The 15,076-nt window shown below is 31.2% G+C and overlaps 1 protein-coding gene across 1 annotated transcript; it reads left to right on the forward strand.

The window, feature by feature from the left end:
- Nucleotides 1–7,439: 7,439 nt before the first annotated feature.
- Nucleotides 7,440–10,700, forward strand: LOC124828429 (sugar transport protein 5-like). Its single transcript, XM_047301718.2, has 4 exons — nucleotides 7,440–7,622; nucleotides 8,335–8,654; nucleotides 9,275–9,904; nucleotides 10,054–10,700. The coding sequence occupies exons 1-4, from the start codon at nucleotides 7,490–7,492 to the stop codon at nucleotides 10,492–10,494; spliced, it is 1,524 nt and encodes a 507-aa protein (XP_047157674.1). The 5' UTR covers nucleotides 7,440–7,489; the 3' UTR covers nucleotides 10,495–10,700.
- The last annotated feature ends 4,376 nt before the right edge of the window (nucleotides 10,701–15,076 follow it).

Raw genomic sequence — 15,076 nt, forward strand, 5'->3', positions numbered from 1 at the left:
TGGACAGTAACAGCGTCACCATAGTCCCCAACATCTTCAGAACCATATGCCAAATGCGTTCCATAGCTTCCCACAATTTGCATCTCATTTTTCTTCTGCGCTTTCATTACATGCACATACCAATATGACTTCCGTTGGACCAATGATTTTCAGATTCCCAATAGGGATAACAGACCGCATTAATCTCCCAGCTCCTCATTGTTTGATTTGGATGTTACATGCCCATTTATGACATACAAGGTTCTATGCTCAATTTCTTCCGCAACAACCTGAGGATTCCATTCTGCATAAATTCCCTATAAGAAATGAACAAAAACAGGGCGTAACCTGTATATTTCTATCTTTGCTATTTCAATCTACTGCTAGCGATGTCTTACACATATTCTGTCATAACTGCACTCACTTGGATGTGATATCATTTCTCAGATTTTTCAACTATATAATCCATATGACATCGACCACATCATCTTTTACGAAGTAATTTGTCATAGACTTTCGAATCAGATAGCCTTTGTGTTATACTTGAAAATCAGACTACTTGCTGGACTCCTCATCACCTTTATCAACCTCTTCATTTGATTTAGACTACCCACTAAATATTTCTAGCATTTCATTAGAGAGTCAAGTTGAAATTTTGACTGTGTTTTTTAAGTGACAGTTAGGATAGCTGATTTGAACTATGTGATTATAAAGATCAGACTCGCATTTGTGATTTATTTTGTGTTTTTATTTCTTTGTTATTTAAATTTAAGAATGTTATTGATTTGATGTATTATCTAATTGCCAGTACTTGTTTGTACAATTAACCAGACTTTAAGAATGATATAGCGTGACGGACCAGATAGGTCAACTTGCAAGCTCGCGGTAAAAAAACGTGAGACGGACTAAGGTTTTGAGCTCACGAGCCTGCATACAGCCTTCGCACGCTTAGTGTGGGTTGGCCCACATAATCCTACAAGTAAACTAAACCCTGATTTGATTTTCCACACACACAAACAAACACAACATAGCAACAGTCTTAATTTCTCTTCTCTTCAAAAGCTTAGCACAACACATCTCCCAATTGGATGGTTTTAGAGGTAAAATATAACTAAATGGAAAATTAAAGTTTAAAAATAATTATGATAAAAAAGAAAAGACATCTTACAGGTTTTAAATTTAGTTTTATTTTATCCTTCTTTAAATTAGGACAACATTTATAAATGAAAATACATTAAACTCCTTCTCTTTGATGAGCAATGAAGAAGTAATAAAAGTTACTAACGCGGAAGTTATATGAATATCGTATCGTATATCTCGTTAAATGCAATTTAAAATTAAACTAAAAAAAAAAATTGTTCACAAAAATATACGTATATTTTTTAATTTAAGAAAAATATTTATAATTTGAAACTAATAAGTGCGTGCACAAGAAACAAAAGATGTACCCATCAATGTGGGCCAGCTTGCGGGCTCGCAAGCTTCAAGAGAAGAGGGTGTTGCTCCCTCCACCATCACACATTTCTCCCTCCACCTCTCCTTTACTATTTTGTCTCTCAGTAAAATTTTATTTTTAGGGTTATTATTTTTTAATTTTATCCATTCACAACCTATTTCACTAATAACCTATTCTAGTCCCATACATGAGTAAAATAGTTTTCTTTCATTTTAACATTATATTTCTTTCTCTCTTTCTTTCGTCGTTGTGAGATACTACAAATTGCAAAGGTTGGTGGTGGTGGAAAGAATTATCAAGCAGTCTTCCTCTCGTGGTGCAATATCGCTCTCGTGGTGCAGTGCGTGGAGTGGTGCAGTGTGTGTCGTGCTTCCTCGTATTCGAATAAACCTTGAAATAAAACCCTAAAATAAAAAGTGTAACCTTTAAACGTGACATCCTTCAACGGATGATCCGTTTAAGAAAAAACGGATGTCGACCTCCGTTTTACCTTAAACGGATGTTGACATCTGTTGAAGATGTCACCTCTGTTTAAAGGTTACTTTTTTTATTTTAGAGTTTGCTTTTGATGTATACTTCCTCATGCTGGTTGATGTTCTGGACGCTCCTCGATGTTCCTCCACACCACAGCGGCGACGCTCCTTCACACCACGGTGGTAATGGAAGCTTTCAAACCAAACAAAAACTGGGAAGAAAAAGGAATGGAAGTGCGGGAGGTGGGGAGGTGAAACGAAAATGGGGAAAGGGGAAGAGAGTTCCGTGGGTGGGTGCTGGAAAAGTAAAATTAGGGTTTCAAATTATTTAAAATAGGATAAAAGTAAAAATCTTTTTAACTTAAGGATATAATTGTATTTAAAATAATGTGGGGAGGTGGAGGAAGTATAGGGTGGTGGTGGAGGGAGTAACACCCTCCTCTTGAAGCTTGCGAGCCCGCAAGCTAGCCCAAAAAATTTCATTCTACACCTCCAACATTTCATCCTGTACTTCCAAAAATTTCATTTTTAACCTTCTGACATCCGCACTTTCAACTTTTCTAAAAATTTTATTTATTTTTATTTTTTTTTCTCTCTTATTAAAGGCATTTTAATAAATATCTTTTTATTTTTTTCTCTTTCTTATTAAAGTTCCTCTGCACCATCTTAATAATAATCTAATTTAACTTAAAAATTTAAATATTATTTAATATAATTTTATATTTTAATAATTATTAAATTATGATTTATATCATAATAATAGTTATATTAAATAAATAAAAATCAAATAACTAAAATAAAATGATAAAAATAAAAAATAAAATAATATAAAATTTGATTTAATATATTCAACTATATTAAATTATATTAAAATATTACAATAAGTTAAACAGTTATTAAATTTTAAATAAAAATAAAATTTGAAAAACTTATTTATTGGATACCGTAAAATATGTTAATAGTTTTTTATTTAAAATTTAATAAATATTTAATTTAATTAAAAATAATAATCTTATTTATTATATTTTTCTAATTTAATAATTATTAAAATATTATTTATATTTTATAAGAATTTTATTAAAAAAAGTAAAATAAAATAACTAAAGTAAAAGTAATAATAATAAAAATAAAAATAGTATACAAAATCACATTACAGATATTTAAATATATTATATTTTATTAAAATATTAATTTAATTAAATAATTATTAAAATTTAAATAAAAAATAAATTTAAAATTTGTTGATCGGATATAGAAATCCGGTAATATATGAATCGGATATGACATTCGATTAAGAATTTTTTAAAATTTTATTTTTTATTTAATATTAATGATTATTTAATTTAATTTAATAATTTAATATAATTTAAAATATATTTAAATATATAAAATGTGATTTTAAATATTATTTTTAATATTATTTTTATTATTATTATTTTTAGTAATTTTAATAAAACTATTATAAAAATATATATTATATTTTAATAATTATTAAAATATAAAAATATAATAAATAATATTATAATTTTCAATTAAATTAAATATTTATTAAATTTTAAATAAAAGAAACTGTTAGCATATTTAAAATTTTTGTTTCTATTTAGAATTGAATAGTTGTTTAATTTATTTTAATATTTTAATATTTTAATATACTTTAATATATATTAATATATCAAATCAAATTTTATATAATTATTATTATTATTACTTCATTTTTTATTTTTTATTATTATTATTATTATTATTATTATTATTTTAATTATTTTATTTTTATTTTTATTTTTTTAATATAACTATTATTATAATATAAATTATATTTTAGTAATTATTAAAATATTAAATGATATTAAATAATATTTAAATTTTAAATTAAATTAGATTATTATTAAGGTGGTGTAGAGTGACTTTAATAAGAAAAATAAAAAAATAAAAAAATATTTATTAAAGTGTTTTAATAAGAGAGAAGAAAATAAAAATATATTTATTAAAATATTAAATTTTTAAAAAAGTTGAAGATGTAGATGTTAGAGGTATAGGATGAGATGTTAGAGGTGTAAGATGAAACACTCAGTATTGAACCCGTTTTTCAAACGAAGGGTGGGCCAATGCGGTCCACATTTTGCAGGCCGATTGCAAGGCGACCCTAAATAGACTTAGACTGTATTGCCACCCTTACTTGGCTCTCTTGTATCTTGATTGACTAAATTGTGTTTCTAAACCTTTTACTACTGATATTAAGAATGTTTTTCACGTTCAAAATATTGATGTCTTCTTTTATGGTTTGTTGACAATTTCTTAAAAATTTAGAGGAATTATTTCCGTTATATATTATTTAGTATTTTTTTATTGTGAATTTGTCATGGGTTTCTGTAGACTATGAACACACAAATCAATCAATATAATTTTAGCATATTATTAATAGAGTTTGGAAGAAAATTGTGGTAGTTAGGGTTTATAAAAACCAAAATTGTATTCACAAAATTTGCTTTACTCAGCTATTAAAAGCTTGGGTTTTGGTCGTAGGTTGGCTAGGAATAGTAAACTAAGCGAATCCAATGAAAGAATTGCAGCAGGACGATGACACAGGAAAATTATGTGGCTATAGTTCTTGAAAATCTGAATTTTCATGCCGACAATTCGTATCGTTCAATTTTACAAATTGTCATTTTCCCTAATAAATGATAAGAAATTTAGATTGTTTGGTAAAACTAATTTTAAAAATCTCATAAGGTTAATTTTATATTATGAAGTATATAATTCATTATTTTATTATATATACTGTTTGGATAGGATTTAGATTTTTAATCCAAAGCATTCAAAGTTATCCGCTCTATCCTCCAGTTGTGTTGTTCTCTCTCTTCCTTGTCCAAGTTGCGGGGAGCGTGCCTGCGGAAAACACTCCGACGTTCAAGTCAATGACTTTGCGCAATAATCTTGTAAAGATTAGTTATCAGAGTTCAAAATTACATGTCCTCGTTTTTAGACAAATATTTATTAATAAATATATTGAACTTAACATTAGGTATGACTCATTAATCATCAATAAATGACATTATTCCTATTAATTATCAATAAATGACAATTATTTTCATTAACTCCCCATCATCGGCAGTTATTATTATTGATTACCTTAACGGCTGTTTTTACCGATGGGTTAACTGTTTGTCCGCCCGGTTCATTGGCCGGAGAGGTTTTATCGGTCGGCCATGATCCCAAAGTAACTTAGAAACTCTTCTGCACCCTTACCGTTTGGTCGGAATGAGCCCAAAGTAGCTTAGAGATTCTCTTGCACCTTTACCGTTCGGTCGGTTATGAGCGCATAGTAACATGTACCATAGAAAACTGACTTTTAAACTAGTTTATATTTGAAACATAAAATCCATGGACAAATAACTGAAAACTTGTAAGCTAGTTAATTAAATTAAAAGAGCTTAACAAAATTAAATAATCAACGAAAATATTTTAATTTTTTTTATTAGTCAATTAGATTTGTAAAAGTAAAAACAAAAATCTAATAACTTAGAGCTAAAGAAACTTTAAAATATTAAAATAAACATATATCAAACAAGTTTTCGCATGCTTATGAACACATAATTCGGGCTCTCAATAAAATATTAAGACCTCTGATAACACGTGTTAATGTTGATATATATAGTTCTTTTTTCCTTTTCAACGTTTTTCTTTAAATTTGTAAAAAAATGAGCGCACGGAATAAATTGAATATTTAGACAGTGTATTATTAAATTCATAGTTGATATGTTTTGCTATCTATCTGAATCTGCATTACATCACACTTTGTTTAATAGCTGCTGTGCTTTTATCTTGAAAACTAAAATAAACAGCGGCTATTTAAATATAATGTATTTGAATTAATGAACTACCCTAACCCTAACAATCCTAACAAATTACTAATTATGCCTGTCTTTTTGTGCTCTGACTTTGGAAGATAACGTTACAGGTGATGACCTGTATTAAACCAGCAAAGCACAACTGCTTATCCAAAAATATTGTACGCGACCAAGTAAGCACAAATTTTTAATGTCTTAATTCATGCGTATACCACAAGTTGACCCTCAATCTTGGAGGACCAGATAATGCAATTTGCTATGGCTACAGATTTTATACCTATTGATACATGCAGTCGTGTAAATTAATGATCGTTCATTCCAAATATAGCAAAGATTTTGCACTCGATAACATCTAATTAATTTGTACTGACAAAATTTTTTAATTTCGTTATTTATAAGTTAAATTAATTAACTTATGTGAAATCTCACTATAAATTTGAATAAAATACGGACTTGAGCAACACAGCTTGCATATGCGTACGAACCGGAATTGTCATCCATAATTTGTGGTTCATTTAATAATTTTGAGTGGGTAATCAATCATAGGAAATATCTTCATGGCTCATAAACAAACCAAGTAGTATGCCATTATACTCGTTCTACAAGTTAAATCTCTGACTCTTTCTTACTTACGTATTATTCATCATTCCAACAAATACATTAATATACTGTATAAGAGAAGACTTCTATATTATAAGAAATATAAGTAATATATGATAGTAATTTGGAATATATATATATATATATATATATATATATATATATATATATATATATATATATATATATATATAATAAATTATAAAATGTTAGGATGATTATATTTTATTAACCAATTTAATTTATTAAAATGATATAATTAATTAAATTATGACTAAGGATATATATCTCATGAAAAAATTATTTTTTAAAAATCACAAACAATATTAAAACTTAACAAAAAGATAACTGACAGAAATTAGATAAAAAGGAATTAATCCTCATATATAAACATGTAGATGTTTTTATTTCTTTTTTTTTTCATCTCATCAGGAGAAAAAAAAAAGAAACTAATGTGTTTTACAGTTCATTTATGTGGTTCCCAATGACAATCCTAGCTTTAGCTTATTTTTCTAATTGTTGTAAGTAAAATTAGAAATTACTCTATTAAATAAAGGATTTATTGTTCCATTATTATTAATCTGTTGGGATGCATAATCTAAGAGTATGTACCACCAAAAATTGTGAAGAGTTAATGAGTTATTCTTCCTAGCTAATTGACAATAAGTGAAGATTGGATCATCATCTTTTATCAGATATTATGTGTTTGCCGTATACACTAAAGGTTATTTAAAAAATATTCCAACTAGGGTTTAACGACTAACTGGATTCGTGACTGGTGAGAGATTTTAGAGAGTGTACGTGAAAACGTTTGAGTTCTATTTCTGTGCACAAGAAAATATCAAGGAGAACGTACCATAATGAAGAATTACTAAAAAAAAGTAATTAACGTTGCCGTGTACGATTAACAAGACAATCAGCATCTACAATGACATTTGTGGTAAAAAAATATAAAAAAGATATCGGGCAGAATTTCTTCCCCTTGGAGCAACTTGCACAAGACAGCGTCCATACAAGATGCTTAGCCTATAAATTAGTAACCATGCAAACGCTCTTATTATTCTGAGCGCCACTGAACAGAGTTAGAGTGAGTAATACAGAAAGAATAGCGGAGGAGCACGCCGAGGTTCAAAATGGCCGGTGGTGCCTTCGCTGTGGATACACCAAACAATGGTTTCGCTGGCAAGATCACGCTCTCAATTATCATCAGTTGCATCGTTGCTGCATCCAGTGGCCTCCTTTTTGGATATGACATCGGAATTTCAGGTTATTATCTGCTCTTTCCAGACTTTCCTCTTTTATCAGACCACGCTATTTGCTTTTAGGAACTCTGCTACAACTTCTTCATCAAACGCTGACTCTCGTGATTTGACACATGGTTGAAAATCAATATGAAAAAGATATAGGAGGAAGTTTAAGATCATTATATGGGTTTTATATAACGTTACTTATATTAAAATTACAACTCAATCTATTTTACGGGCATCATGCATATTTTTTTTCACATAAAACATCAAACTTTTTTTTTAGAAGAATTGAACCAACAATAACCTTTCACATGCTTCCTTTTAAATTTATCACTAAATCAAAGTATAACTTCATTATTTAAATGTAGCTTTTAAAATAACTAAAATTTAAATGTAAATATTGCTAACTTCATGAAAATAATTTACAATCATATCACGTGTTTTACTAATTTTTCACTGAGAACTATTTATAAAAGGGTATTGTTTCCGTAAGGGGAAGAAAAACTGCATTTTCGAGAACTTATAATCAAAATAATTGTCATGACTTGTGATACATATATCAATCAAAGTTGTAAATATTTACTAAATTCCGGCATAAAATAAAAGGCTTTAAATTTAATTGCAGGTTGACGATTTGAACAAAATAAATATATGCTTAGAGTTATATTGCATAAAAGGTTTTAATTGAATTGCATGTGCAAGGCTTACCCTCTAGTGTCCATAAATTTCAGGAGGTGTGACAACAATGGTACCATTTCTGCAAAAATTCTTTCCGGACATACTGAGAAAGGCTGCTAGTTCGGAAGTAAATATGTATTGCGTTTACGACAGTCAAGTATTGACATTGTTTACGTCTTCTCTTTACCTAGCTGGGTTGATATCATCTCTTGCAGCAAGTCGTGTCACAATGACACTGGGACGAAGAAACACCATTCTCCTTGGTGGAACCATCTTTTTCATTGGTGGTTCCCTTAATGGAGGCGCTGAAAATATTCCCATGCTCATTTTAGGTCGTATCTTACTTGGTTTTGGAGTTGGTTTTACCAATCAAGTGAGTTCACACATGCATATTTTTTACACCGCCACTTCCTTAAAATTCATTAACTATAAATGTTTACTCTATCTTCGTCTATATAAGGACTCCATTTGCTAAACTTCTATGTAAACACTTTAAGGAAAAAAGAAGCTAAAATAATTTATTTTATTAAATAAAATTATGATATTAATTTAGGGAAAGGATATATATGCTAATCTAGGTATTATTCTTACAGTTTTTTAAAAATAAAATTATAATTAATTCTTTTTGTTTCCCTCCATCGCTTAACTTACCTTTTTTTTTTTATCATGTTTTCCTATCCTTTTCCCAGTCGTAAACACAATTTTTATAATTCGGCATATGTTAAATAGAATTCCAACTTGGATTTTATATTTATAAGAGTCCCGGGTATGCATAATTTTAAATAGTCTGATCTTGTAACAACTAAAGTAACGAAAAACCATTGAATGTATGATCATGTCCAGAAATTATTTTTCTAATAATTAAAGGAAAAACAGATTAAGTCGAACCTTCTATCACATCATTCACATATTTGTAGCGTACAAGACATGCACAAAACTCAATTACTACTGAAAAAGTCAAAACTAACGAGTTGATGCAATTACTTGGAAAAGGCAACGCCGTTGTACCTTTCTGAAATCGCTCCAGCAAAATGGCGAGGAGCTTTCAACGCAGGGTTCCAATTCTTCATATCGATCGGAGTGGTCGCTGCAGGCTGCATAAACTATGGAACCGCGAAGCACACGTGGGGTTGGAGAGTCTCTCTTGGCGTGGCCGTGGTGCCTGCAGCAGTTATGACACTGGGTGCATTCCTTATAACTGACACCCCAAGTAGCTTGGTTGAGCGTGGCAAAATAGACCAAGCCAGAAGAGCCTTGCACAAAGCCAGGGGATCCTCCATCGATGTTGAACCCGAATTGGAAGAACTCCTTAGGTTGTCAAAAGTTGCAAAATCTGTGGAGCAGGAACCCTTCAAGACCATATTTGAGAGGAAGTATCGACCCCACTTGGTCATGGCTTTTGCTATCCCATTTTTTCAACAAATGACAGGAATTAACATAGTCGCATTTTATTCTCCTAACCTCTTTCAATCAGTGGGTTTGGGACACGATGCCGCTTTACTTTCTGCCGTTATCCTCGGAGCAGTCAACCTTGCTTCTCTTCTCGTCTCTATTGGTATTGTTGATCGGTTTGGGCGAAGGTTCCTGTTCATAACTGGCGGCATATGCATGTTTCTTTCCCAGGTAAGCAAACTCAATTAACTTCTTTGAATTCACTTTTGAGTTATTCTTGAAAGATGCTACTTTTAGGTGTTATTTTCTTGAATGATGTTTTGATTAAGTCTAATGTCTATATATATTATTTGACAAATTTTGTAACCATCGCTGTGAAGGTTGCGGTGTCTGTTTTGCTAGCAGTGTCGACTGGTGTTCATGGTACAAAGGATATATCGAAGAGCAATGCAGTTCTGGTGTTGGTGCTACTTTGTTTCTACACTGCAGGATTTGGTTGGTCGTGGGGTCCTCTTACTTGGCTAATTCCAAGTGAAATTTTCCCCTTAAACATCAGAACCACAGGACAAAGCATAGCTGTTGCCGTGCAATTCATAGTCGTATTTATATTATCCCAGACATTCTTGTCAATGCTATGCCACTTTAAGTTTGCTGCCTTCTTGTTCTATGGGGGTTGGATTGTGGTGATGACCGTCTTTATTATATTTTTCTTGCCAGAAACAAAAGGGATTCCTTTGGAATCAATGTACAGCATATGGGGTAAACACTGGTTCTGGGGTCGGTTTGTGAAAGAAGAAGCTGCCCAAGAAAATCTTCCTTGAAACATAACTTAGGTATATATACTGTTGTTTGTAAGGAATAGTAAAAAAGAAAATTAGCTTCTCCAGCCGCAGATGAAAGTCAGTGTATATATATGAAGAAAAACTCTCATAATAAACGCTTTTACGAGCATCTAAATATATACTTTCTGACTATTTCTGTATGAAATTGCCGAGTCAGTAAAGCTTAATACATATCAGTTGTTTACTTCGACAACTCCCTTTTAAGATACTGGAAAATGAACACTTCGATCAAATTTATCAACATTCGTTACCGTTTATTCGGTATTTAGAAATAGAAAAATAAGTTAAATATTAAAGTATTAGTACATTATTGAAATTTATGAAGGAGGAATAAAAGTGGGCAAGGAATTTTGAAGTAAAAAGGGAAAGAAAAAGAATGATGATAATTCATTTAAAGAATTGAATTGGATATTATTATCCCTTACTAAATTAAACGAGTGTAAAACATTTTTTCTTTGCACAAGTTTTCCTGCTTAAATAGGTAAGCAATTCTTTAATTTTCAATTAAACGAAAAACACACACATGATCTTAAATTTTTATGAAACTCATTATTATTCCATACAAAGGAGAAAAGAACTTACTTAGATCCATTGTATAATTTCTTCCAGTCAATGTTCTCCCTTCTCTTACTTCTCTTTAATGCTTTCTTGATGATATAGAAATTCTGAAAGATGTTTTTATCTGTCAAATTCACAGTTTCCTTTTTTTTCAGAGAACGTAACATTTTCTTTCTCTCTTTCAGAAACTTTAACGTGTCAACCGTAGTAAAACCTTTTCCCTCTTTATGATATTTAATCAATTTAATAAAATACCAAAATGCCCTTTATTGAAGTGAGAAGAGAGGGATTAATTTTAATAACTCTAAAATAATTCCTATAACTTTAATACCTTATATTCTAATAATCATCATATTAGAATCTGTACATCAAAGTTATACTTTAAATTACATGAACCAATGTTAAATATTAATATAATTTAACATTCTCCCACTTGGTTCATGTGATGACTTGAAGATCTAAAACTAAACTTTAAGTGCGCACCATTCATTAGAATTATCAAGTCATCATCTTTATATGAATTGAAATGATCGGATCATGGCGGACAAAAGTCATGAACGACAAGATTCCTTCCATGTATCACATAATCAAAACAACTCAACATAACTTTAATCAATCTTATAACTTTCATGTCTCTAAAAGAGATATAACATGTTACCACAATCAATAATACATGTATATAACTTAATGTGGATAACAATAGTATAAAGAGAAACATAACTTTAATTGAATTCACAAGTGTCATGACAGTACAAGCATATAACTATACATATCCATATAGATAGATAACATCATCATGTTAATATTGACTTATCCATAATGCCCATACTTTCAACATGGCCAATAAAAGTTTTGGGCGGTAGTCCTTTAGTTAACAGATCTGCTATCATCAAATCCGTACCAATATGCTCAATTAACACTCTACGTTTCTGCACTTCTTCTTTGACCGAAAAGGTTTTCAAATCCATGTGTTTAGCACCCTTTGAGTACTTGTCATTTTTAGAGAAGAAGACGGTTGCGGAATTATCACAATAAATACTTATTGGCCTAGCAATACTGTCAATAATGTTAAGCCTCGAACAAAGTTCTGCAACCACAAAGCATGAACTGTGGCCTCAAAGCATGCCACAAATTTAGCCTCCATGGTGGAAGTAGCAATGACTGATTGTTTTGCACTTTTCTAAGAAATTGCTCCTCCAGCTAATAGATAAACATACCCAAATGTGGATTTTCTTGAATCCACACATCCAACATAGTCTGAATCCGAGTAGCCAATCACCTCAAGATGATCTGACCTTCTGTAGGTGAGCATGTATTCTTTGGTACCTTGTAAGTACCTAAGAACTTTCTTTGCAGCTTTCCAGTGATCCATTCCGGGATTACATTGATATCAGCCTAACATTCCAACAGCAAAACCGATATCTGGCCGAGTACAAGTTTGAGCATACATCAAACTCCCAACCACTGACGCATAAGGAATGGACTCCATGGCCTTTCGTTCCAAATCATTCTTGGGACATTGCATTTGACTAAACTTGTCTCCTTTTTGAATTGGAACTATTTTAGGAGAGCATTTTTCCATTCTGAATCTCTCTAACACTTTGTTAATATAGCCTTTTTGAGACAAACTTAACAATCCTTGTGATCTATCACGGAATATTTCTATTCCTATCACATAAGATGCCTCATTCATATCTTTCATTTCAAAGTTGCTAGAGAGAAACTTCTTTACATCATGTAACATACCAACATCATTAGCAGCAAGAAGAATGTCGTCAACATATAGAACCAATATAACAAACTTACTCCCACTAATCTTTATATATATACACCGGTCAACGGTGTTCTCTACAAAACCATATGAAGTTATGGTATCATTAAATTTTAGATACCATTGTCGAGAAGCTTGTTTCAGTCCATATATTGATTTCTTCAATTTACACACCAAATTTTCTTTTCCTATTATTGTGAAACCTTCTGGTTGATCCATATAAACTTCCTCTTCTAAGTCACCATTCAGAAAAGCGGTCTTTACATCCATTTGGTGAAGCTCTAAATCATAATGAGCCACCAAAGCCAAAACAATTCTCAAAGAGTCCTTCTTAGAAACAGGAGAGAAGGTCTCTTTGTAGTCAATGCCATCCTTTTGAGGGAAACCTTTGGCGACTAATCTAGCTTTATACCTTTCAATATTTTCTTGTGAGTCATGTTTAGTCTTAAAGACCCATTTACAACCGACTCTTTTTGAACCCTTAGGCAATTCTACTAGATCCCATACTTTATTGTCATCCATTGATTTCAATTCTTCTTTCATAGCATTCAACCAATTCTCTGAATTATTACTTTCCATGGCTTGTCTGAAAGAGACTGGATCCTCATCAATGCTTAAGTCACATTCATGTTCAACAGCGTAAACCACATAATCATTCGAAATAGCAGGTCTTTTCTCCCTTACAGACCTTCTTAATGCTGCTTCTTGTGGTTCCTCTATCAATTGCTCATTTATGACTTGCTCATTTGTGACTTGCTCATTGTCAATTGGCTCAATATTTATATGTTCATTTTGTGGGATTGGAACATTAACTTGTTGTCTCTGCTTGTTGTGTGACTGTGATACAACAAGAGGGATAACAACTTCAGAAGAGACATTAGATGTAGAAACACTATCAGTATGCTCTTGAATATCCATTATTCGTGATTCCTCACTCTCACTAAATTGACCATTTTCAATGAACCGAGCATTTCCAGACTCAATTATTCTTGTACTATGGTTAGGGCAATAAAATCTATATCCCTTTGATTTATCAGGATAATCGATGAAGTAACCACTAATGGTTCTTACATCAAGCTTCTTTTCATGTGGATTATATAAGCTTACCTCTGTCGGAGAACCCTAAACATGAAGATGTCTCAAACTGGGTTTCCTTCCAGTCCATAGTTCATAAGGAGTTTTAGAAACTGCTTTGCTAGGAACCCTGTTAACCAGATGTACAATAGTCTTTAATGAATACATCCACAAAGATAAAGGAATATTACTATGACTTAACATACTCCCAACCATATCCAAAAGAGTACGATTCCGCCTTTCTACTACACCATTTTGTTGTGGTGTATCGGGCATTGTATATTGTGCACATATACCCCGACTTTCAAGATACTTTGCAAATGGACCTAGGACATTGTCCACTCTCATCAGTTTTACCATAATATTCACCACCTCTATCAGATCTCATCACTTTTACTGGTCTATCTAATTGCCTTTCCACCTTCATTTATGAACACCTCAAGGGCATTCACTAATTGAGATTTTTCATGTAATAGATATATATAACAATAACGTGAGAAATCATCAATAAAGGAGATAAAATATTTTTCACCACTCCAAGATTTAATGTCAAAAGGACCACAAATATCAGTGTGTATTAACTCAAGAAGTTGACTACTTCTTGTGGCAGGATATTTTGATATGTGTTTTGTTTCATTTACCCTTAATACAATCAATACATACATCCCAGTCATCAAAATCCAATTAAGGTAAAATTTCATTTTTTACTAACCTCAACATCCTTTCTTTGGATATGTGACCTAATCTTTTATGCCATAAGAAAGCAGAACATTCTTTTCCTGCACCACAATTTCTATCAACATGTTCAACATTAAACAGGGATTCAGAAAAATTAACATCAAGATTTAAACGATATAAACCATCCAATAATGTACCATAACCATAATAGTACGAAGGTTTATACAAATGAAATATCATTTTCAATCTTAAAGTTAAAACCTAAATAATCCAACTTTGCAACAGAAATTAAATTCCTAGCACAACCCGGAACATAGAGACACTTTTCAAGATTCAGACAATAGCCACTGTCTAGAATCAATCTGTAAGTCCCAATTCCTTCTATTCAGACAATACTTTTCAGTTCCTTTTATGGGCTGGATTGAAAGGAATCCCTGCATAATATTAGAAACATGAGTGGCAGCTCCAGAATCCAACCAC

This window comes from Vigna umbellata, chromosome 2 (assembly GCF_029865625.1).
Source record: "Vigna umbellata cultivar VRB3 chromosome 2, Vumbellata_1.0, whole genome shotgun sequence".
In the NCBI taxonomy this organism is placed as follows: domain Eukaryota; kingdom Viridiplantae; phylum Streptophyta; class Magnoliopsida; order Fabales; family Fabaceae; genus Vigna; species Vigna umbellata.